Genomic DNA, 9,457 nt, shown 5'->3' on the forward strand with positions numbered 1-9,457 from the left:
GTAAGCCAAACACTAAAAAGCTTCTATATATCAGGAAATGTGAAGATCATTGCTGATTTTTGTCCTAGCAATTTTAGGGAAGCAGAGGGATTAGAAGCCATCTTTTGGTGGGTGGGGCATGGGAGCCATGGTGAACAGGAAATGAAGATTGGAGGCAGCCAGGATGCTATTCTAATTTTCCTACAAAGAACATGCAGCAACATTTGTGTCATCAAATCAAGAAATGACTCAAGTAATTTGGCTAAAAAAGAAAATTAGGAAAGAAAAGAGATTACTAGCTGGAGGAGGCTGTGCAGATTTGAAGATCATCTGTTGTGTATAGCCTGAGGGTTTAGGAAGAGAGAGGAAAGTAGAACTGCAATGGAGAAATCATTGTTTCGAGAGCGTGTAACACTTGATTTTTTTTTCCTCACATGAGATAAGTGTACCTGTAAAAGCTACTAAGAGATCATGTTTGAATCAGATCTTAGCCTGTAAAAGCCCTTAAACTTGAATGAATTACCCATTGAGAGCATACTGCTAATACTAAAGAAAAGCTAACATTTCCATAAGCATTTAGGACAAAGTAGGGCTGGCTCTGAGAGGTAGTCCAGTATGGTGGAACTCTCACTGACCTGCTGATGGTTAGAAGACAGGAGGTGGGGGGGTTCAGAAAAGTCTTTTGGGTCCAGGGCCCTCTCTCCTCCTCCCCTCTTGTCTGTGCTCTTTCTTTGATGATGTTTATGCGAGCAGTGCAAACGGAGTCACATGAATTAAATTTCCTGACTTCAGAATAAGACAAGTTTTGAAAAACAAAATGTTTACAATCCATCCACAGAATAATGTTTGAAAATTATTTTTATTTGTGTCTTTCTTCAAATGGCATAACGATTCTTCTTCTCAAATATAAGAACTAGAAAAAATTATTTTAGCTCTATGTGTTAAAAGAAAACCAGTAGCAGGGCAATGGATGTCTTGAAAAGGATTAAATGCAAAACATCTGTTCTAATGAAAAAAAAAAACCAAAAAACCTCATTTGAATAATTAACTTGGAATAAAGCTCCCAATAGGAAACAGAGATACAAAAATTATATCTATAAAATATATATATATAAAACATATCTATATTATATCTATAAAACAAAAATTATATCTATAAAAACAAAATATCTAAAAAATTATATCTATAAACCATGTTTAGTGTCCACATCAGGTATTGCTTCTCAGATCGCATTTGTAAATCTTTCAAATACATTTTTCTATCTTTCCCTCACACACGATACATCTACATAGAATTCCAACATCTGTTTTATATGAGAAATGAACCAAATATTTCCACCAAAACAGAGGACATCAGCACTTATTTCTTCATATTCCATTTTTAAAAAAGATTTTCTAGAGAAAAGAAAACACTTTAAACTCTCTTCTTGTTATACTTGAAATCAAAACTGCCTTCCGTTGCCTGCTGGCTGAACAGGTCTAGATATCAATACATTACAACATCTTTGGAACTGTGACTTCAGTGACAGTCGCCCTGAATTTTGACTATAGGTTTTTGAGCTGAAAGTCAGAATTTCCTGGGCTGAACTGCCTAGGTACCAAGGTTCTGTGGTTCTTGGAGGGGTTAAAGTTGGAGCCACTGATGCATATATTTTAGGGAGGATTCATAAAAACACGACACTGGAGCCTGGGTCAATCCATTACTGGGAATGAGCAGTGACCAATAGAAAGGGAAGAAGAAGATCCAAGAAGGCTGAGGTAAGCATTCTGAAGCCCTGGCAAAGTGGAAACAATAGATCAAAAGGTGTTCACTGTGACTGGTCAGAGTAGGTTTTATTTTTTTCTCATAGGAGGCTTGACAGCATACAATAAAAACAAGCTGTTTTAGTCACAGCGTTGTTTTATTTTGTTTTGCTTTTTTGTTTCATTTCGTTTTTTTCCCCCTTAACTGAGTTTGAGCAAACTTCAGACCCAGACACAGGACTCAACGGTATATTCCTGGAAGGCAAGGTAAACTTTTTTTGCACTTTTAAAAACCTAAAGTTACGAATTCAAAGTTCTGATTCATCAGAGGCAGGATTACAGCTTAATAACTAAAGTAAATCCTGATTCTGAAGAAAAGAATGTGTTAATATGTCTCTATTGGAAGATGACCAGAGCAGAATTCTGTGATCGTAAAAAATTCGACAGCTTGCGGAAACAGCTCTGCACTTGTCATTTCCCTCAATTTAGTGGCACAGTGGAAAGATCAGCATTTCATAAATCATGTTTGTTTTATTTTCTCCTGAAGAGTCAGTAAAATGTATTCTGTTTTTATTGTCAAGCAACTGAATTAAATGTACGTTGGTCAGAATATTACTGTTCTATTTTTCCTGTGAGAACAGTTTGTTGTACCTATCACCTTGCTGGTATTCAATGGGGAGGGTTTCTATCCTTGAGATGGTCATATACCAATAATATTAACCTGTTCTTTGTTAGCAACCATCCTGAAAAGTTGGAAGTCTATCTGTCCCTAAACATGGTCTTTGCTTTGTTGTGTTTCTTATCAACCATAGTAATGCCATAGGTGAATATATTACTTGCTTATTTGTGATATAGAGTTCATAATCCAAGTTCCCTGGTTGAACAACTTGATTTTGTACTTAAAATATAAATTGGAAGTCTTCCCCCACACCCCAATATAAAATTTGCCAGAGAAGTAGAGCAACAGAGAGAGAAATTAATCACACATTTTTCTTCATATCTTAAAGCCTTCCTTCACAACAAACTGCTAAAATGTTCTTTGATCTCTCTGTTTCTTTGGTTCAAGGGCCAGCGAGGCTGGGAAATCTCATCCAGATGTTCTGCTCATTTAGGAGTAAAAGTAAAAGCATATGCTTACTTCTCAGAAACAACACAGACTCTCAATTTGAGTTATTAAAAGATCACTTTTTTTAATACTCTTTTATTCGACAATGGGTTTCAGTTAACTTTCTTGTATTCAATAGCCTGAAATGGAAAAGTACTTAGAGCTCCTAAAATTTGCTTTTCATTTCTCAGTTTTCACTGTGGCTGGGTTAAAACCAGAAAGCTAGAAGTTAGTGAGCTAGTGTCAGTATTTGCAAAGTGCTTTGTGTGTAGCGCCTACTAAATACATGTGTACTAATGGGTAGCTGCGTATAAGTTGTTGACATGTGTTCACCTTCCCCCAAAGAAACAATGCTTACTGGTTATTTTGGTACACCTCATTTTCTGAAGGTCAAGATATTCAAACATCTAACAGTTATATCCCCTATCCCAGGTACTATAATGGCAACCACAATCTGTTTCATCATCTGGGTGTTATTCATAACAGATACTGTATGGACTCGAAGTGTGAGACAGGTCTATGATGTAAATGATCAAGAGGATTGGGCTGTGCATGACTTTGACTGTCCCAGGGAATGCTTCTGTCCCCCTAGTTTCCCTACCGCTTTATATTGTGAAAATCGAGGTCTCAAAGAAATCCCTCCTATTCCTTCAAGGATCTGGTATCTTTATCTTGAGAACAACTTGATAGAGACCATTCCTGAGAAGCCTTTTGAGAATGCCACCCAGCTGCGATGGATCAATCTAAACAAGAACAAAATAACCAACTATGGAATTGAAAAAGGAGCCCTGAGCCAACTAAAGAAGCTGCTTTTCTTATTTCTGGAAGATAATGAGCTGGAGGAGGTACCTTCTCCATTGCCAAGAAGTTTAGAACAACTGCAACTGGCCAGAAACAAGGTGTCCAGAATTCCTCAAGGGACCTTCAGCAATCTGGAGAATCTGACTCTTCTTGACCTGCAGCACAATAAACTGCTAGACAATGCCTTTCAGCGAGACACCTTCAAGGGTCTCAAGAACCTAATGCAGCTAAATATGGCCAAGAATGCCCTAAGGAATATGCCACCAAGGTTACCAGCCAATACAATGCAGCTGTATCTGGACAACAATTCCATTGAAGGAATACCGGAAAATTACTTTAATGTGATTCCTAAAGTGGCCTTTCTGCGACTAAACCACAACAAACTATCAGATGCAGGGCTCCCTTCAAGTGGTTTTGATGTATCCTCAATTCTAGATCTTCAACTGTCTCACAATCAACTCACAAAGGTCCCCCGAATCAGTGCTCATTTACAGCACCTTCATCTTGATCATAACAAAATTAAAAGTAAGTAATCATCAGGGTATGTCTTTGGCTGAAATGCTCATGGTCATTAAATCTATATTTTCTTTAAGATTAGCAACTATGTCGGGCTTCCCCCACCACCACCCCAGCTAATGTGCCCTTAGATTTCTTTTTTCAACTTTCAGTATTTTGTCTTTGTCTATTCCTTCTCACACAATCTTAATGAACCAAGACATTCAAGCCTTCAAATTGTAAATTGAAAAGTGGACTTATTAACCTACAAAGGGTGATTATCCATTGGAGAAACGAAATATATCTTCTTTTACTCCTAGGAGATCCCAGTATTTCTGCCTCACTGGGTAGATTTATTTAGGAAAATGTACCAAGCACAAACAGCTTCATGCATAGTAATAGGAAAAGTATGATTTAGGAGGTATCAGAAAGGGATCTCGGTCATAAAATCTATAGGTGACTGAAACCACCGTAATTAAAGTCTCTGCTCTAGATTAGAGGGTTTCTCAGGCTTCCAAGTGTGCAGACTGGTGACACCACCCCAGAGTTCCTGATTGAGTACGTCTGGCTGAGACTTGAGTATCTCGTTTCTAACAAGTTCCCAGGTGGTGCTGAGATTGCTGCTCTGGGGACAAGGCACTGGGAACCAACACTGTAGTTCAACACCTTGTTCAGCTGAAATGGAAACAAGTGCTCCTGGAAGTTGATGACTTCTTAGAACTAATGGCAATCAACAAGGTAGAATGATTGCTCCTTTCCTGAAAATAGCTTTTGATAAGGGAGAGAGGAATGAGTACAAAGTGCCTTTGAGGCAGAGGTTGATTATAGAAGACCAAGAAGACTTGGTTATAGGAAGAAGAGGCTGGAGATGCTAAATTAAAACTCTTCAGAGTCCCACCTGAGACCACCCTGACCCTGCTGCAGAGGTGGACAGTATCCTGGTCTCACCACAGGGGCACTGGAACCAGCCTGAAACCTATCTTCAACCCTGGAACAAGCCCTATAGGAAGATAATCTGAGGAGACTTCTCCTCTACAGCCTTAGAAAATACATTCCTAAAGTGAGAAGCAGTCAGATAGTTTGTAGAAAAATGGCACAGATAATTGTCAGAAGGTAGTACTGCTTGGTTATTATTCATTAGCTTCCTTAAGCAAATAATCACACAGACATCTTATTTGTAAGAATAGACTATTTTTCTACTGGGTACTGCTCAGTTATTCAAGTTATTCAATTTTTTCTCTCATTTTTTTTCTTTTTTGGTTTTTCTACCAGCACACTTGAGCATATAATTCAGGAATTAACAAAGAGGCTGCTGCCCCATTTTTCCATGGCAATGAGACACATTGTTTAATCCTATAGTCAAGAGCAAAAGATGCAACAGGTCAAAAAAAAAATGTTAAGAGCCAAATCTGTTTCACTGACCTAGATTGTACAGCAGTCAATATTGACCTAAATATATGCATTTTTTTTCTTTCCTCTGATGAAAGTTCTGTGCCTCTACAGGTATATTCCTTATCTGGCAACAGAAGTCCCATAGACATGTGATGTGGGAAGTGACTTTAAAGGGACTCCACATAGATCCCTATTTCTGAATCAGGGATTCCCCTTAGAAGTTGAGAAAAAAGGGTCTTTAAGAGTGAGACAGCAAAATTCAACACATGGTTGGGCATCTACACCAGTCACTTACATAATTACATGAAGTTACACAAAAAAGAGTAGTACTCTGTTCTTCCTCCACTCAGGTTTTTAAAAGTTTTATAGTATTTTCTCATATATTTCTGTTCTTCAGTAGTTCTCATACATTAGCATGTACCAGCATTATCTGGAAGACTTAACAAAATATAGCTTGCTGGCCCCAGCTTCACATTTTCTGACTCAGTAGATCTAATAGTTTAGTTCCTGGGAGGTATTGATGCTGCTGGTCCAAGGACCACACTTTGAAAACCCCAAATTAATCCTCACAAGAATCTTGGTTGGTAAGTTATTAAGAGTTTCTGAAGAAAGAAATGGAGGGTCAACTAAGTGAGGAGACCTGACCAAGGACAAAGAATAAATATAATACAGGACCTGAGATCAGGCCTTCTTATTTTAAGTGTTGTTTTCTACTAATACAATATAATCTCAGCACATTTTACTTCAATTTCCAGAACACAAGACTTTAGAAAAATTTCTGTCAACCCAGGTAAGAATAATTTTAACAGCAACAACAAAGAGAGATTTATTTGTTTCTTAATGTAGATATCAGGCAGGGTCATTTCTATATTCCCAGAAAATAAGTGTAAAATAAGAATTTCCCTGGCTAGAATTATTGGCTCACCAGTATATCACACTGTGTCATAATAACTGTTAAAGTACTTATTTCTTTTGGCTGCATAATCTACTCTTGTTTTTAATAAAGTGATTTCCAAGAAACATACCTTTTATATGAAGAGTTCTTAGAATTTACAGGATGGTGACCTTTTCTTAAGAAAAAGATGGGAATATTCATTTCCTCTGAACAATTTAAAGAACTTTAAACCTGGCAAAAAAATGTTATCTATTCAAATAAGTTACTTTGTGATGTTCTCTGAGAAATATAATAATTTATGAAAATATAACTATATCTGAACACCTGCTTCTCCCATTACATTTATGCAGACATGCTTTGGTTATGGGACTTAAAGGTAACAAGGATGATAGCACATTAAAGGGACATAATATCTCCAGGAAGCAAGGGACCCTATGTAGTAGGAAAAGGACAAGGCTGGGACTCAGCTCTGCTGTTCACTTGTTAAAATATCTTGAATGCATTACCTTACCTGTCTGAACCCCTTGCAAGGCTCAGGTAGGGAGAATAATCCTATTGCCTGATAAATGCTGTGTGATGATAAGGTAATAATGCATGTGAAAGATAACTTTATATACACAAACTGATATATATTACGAGTCATTATTTTTAGCAAGTTGAATTCACAAAATGGTATAAGATCAGAGCCTAACAACCTCACTGTAACCATGAACTCAAAGGAAGGCCATTGCCAAAGTCAGGTAGGTCTCATCTTCTAAGGGAGGAGCTCTTTCTCAAAATAGTTTCAAATGAGACTGAAAAGCAATATATGGATTCATGGTTGAAATCAGCTATTAGGCACACTTGCCTGAATTTTGCTATTTTAACAGGTTTTTCTCTCCTGAATACTCCTAAATTTCAGTAAAGTCTTTGATGTCAAGGGCTCTGATCCAAGGCAGGTGCATGATTTCTCACATCCTAATCATCTGAAAAGGCTGATGGGATATTTCCTGGCTTGGATCTTTGTAATTCGATTCTTGGCAAATACATCCTTTCTAATTAAATACACTTAAATACAAATATTCAAGGTTCTTCTCTTTAAGTATTATATATGTAAATGTATGTTAAATGTATTTTTTAAAAACTCATCATACACTACTAATTGGAAATTTTGAATTTTAAGGTAATTTTTAAGCACTTTCCTTAATAATAAACTGATTTTTCCACTTACCTATCCACTCATTCATCCATCCATCTACCCATGCTCCTAACCGTTCCTTCTATGACCCTTTGTCTCCACTATCCATCTCATTTATAGTAGTCTAAGCATGCCCTATCTCACTTGGAAGCTTAGAAAACAAATGATGTATTCTTTTATCTCAGCTTTTTTTAAAAAAGATTTTATTTATTTATTTGAGAGCCAGAGCATGCATTAACGGGGGTAGAGCGGGGCAGGGGGCGCAGAGGGAACAGGAGAGGGAGAAGCCACTCCTATCTGAGCAGGGAGCCCAATGTGGGGTCCGTCCCAGGACCTTGAGATCATGACCTGAGCTGATGTCAAATGCTTACCCTACTGAACCACCCAGGCACCTCTCCATCACAGCTTTTAACAATATGTCCTTTCTCATGTTCTGTGCAAAGTATAACTGAATATGGAGTGAGAGGGCTGTATATCTGTTGCACATTTTTTAGGGTTACTTTTATAAGACACATATACCTCCAACTTGACAAAAATGGCTTGTATCTCTGGCACTTTCACAGGTCAGGTTGCTAGGCCCTCTACAAGACTGTTCCATGGCTTCTTGGTCTTCTCAAACCTGGTCTCTTCTTTCTAATTCTTTTGTTCACGCCATCTTTGTCTCCACAGATGTGAACGTCTCTGTAATATGTCCTCCCATACTGCCAGCAGAACGAGACTTCTTTGGTTATGGACCTCACCTTCGCTACCTCCGTCTGGATGGAAATGAAATCAAACCACCAATTCCAATGGATTTAATGAACTGCTTCAGGCTCCTTCAGGCTGTCATTATTTAAACACATCTTCAACATCTAAAATTTGTTTAATGAGCTAATATTTCTGAAATGAAATTTGGTTACCATTCATAACTTTAAGACAAAAGTCACATTTCCAATTGCTCTTGGCCACCATTTTTGTTTGTATAGCTTATGTTTTCTATTCAAAGATGCTTTCACCAATGATATGTAGCAGAGTTGGCTTTTCTTTAATTGATAAAACAGACACAGAGTTCAGATAGTTTATCAACTCAAAGATAGTTCTTTTTTTGTCTCTTCCACAGCTTACTAATATCAAACAATGCAGCTGCATTGTTATACAATATAAAAGACATATTGGTTTACATATGTTCAAAATTGCTTATGCCGATATTATAGTAGAAGTACAGTAATCTAACAGGAGATAAGGAGATCTGAAAAAAATGGGAAAAAATGAGATATTTCTTCATCATAATTGATTTCAGATTGCTAAGTAGCATTAGTAAGTATGAGTATAGCATTTAGCTCAAGAACGGTTATGAAATGTATTAAATACTTCATGAAAGGAGATTTTTAGTTGTTTAATACCAAATAACAGAAAAAAACAGTAATGTTCAGTTTACTACTATTTTTTATAGCTGCTGTTTTTAATATAGTACAGTGTACTCTATTAAGCAAGTCCTAAGTTTTACATTTATTATAACACATTTCTCACAGAATCTTAGTGTTTAACTTTTAAAATCCATTTGAATTGCAAATTGTTCAGCTCTTATATTTGTCAGTGGTTTTGGACTTTTTAAATAAAAAGAGTGAATGCTTTCTAACAAAACAGTGGTAAAATATTTATTTCAGGGGCATTATTTACAAGTTTTATTAAGAACATATTTTAATAAAAAGTATTATAATCACAATAATTTCCATTTTTCTACCACGAATACATGCAAATGTATTTTCCACTACCTTTGTTTTTCCTTCTTTTCTGATAAACATAAGAAAAATTTATACTCTAGTCATTTAACATAATACTCCAATTTCTCATGAGTTAGAAAGAAATAACCTAGGATTCCATTTAGTAA

At 36.6% G+C, this 9,457-nt stretch overlaps 1 protein-coding gene across 1 annotated transcript; it reads left to right on the forward strand.

The window, feature by feature from the left end:
* Positions 1 to 1,825: 1,825 nt before the first annotated feature.
* Positions 1,826 to 9,210, forward strand: LOC111142248 (keratocan). Its single transcript, XM_022495294.1, has 3 exons — positions 1,826 to 1,989; positions 3,260 to 4,153; positions 8,257 to 9,210. The coding sequence occupies exons 2-3, from the start codon at positions 3,268 to 3,270 to the stop codon at positions 8,421 to 8,423; spliced, it is 1,053 nt and encodes a 350-aa protein (XP_022351002.1). The 5' UTR covers positions 1,826 to 1,989; positions 3,260 to 3,267; the 3' UTR covers positions 8,424 to 9,210.
* The last annotated feature ends 247 nt before the right edge of the window (positions 9,211 to 9,457 follow it).

This window comes from Enhydra lutris, unplaced genomic scaffold (assembly GCF_002288905.1).
Source record: "Enhydra lutris kenyoni isolate GAN:26980312 unplaced genomic scaffold, ASM228890v2 scaffoldscaffold7, whole genome shotgun sequence".
Taxonomy (NCBI): domain Eukaryota; kingdom Metazoa; phylum Chordata; class Mammalia; order Carnivora; family Mustelidae; genus Enhydra; species Enhydra lutris.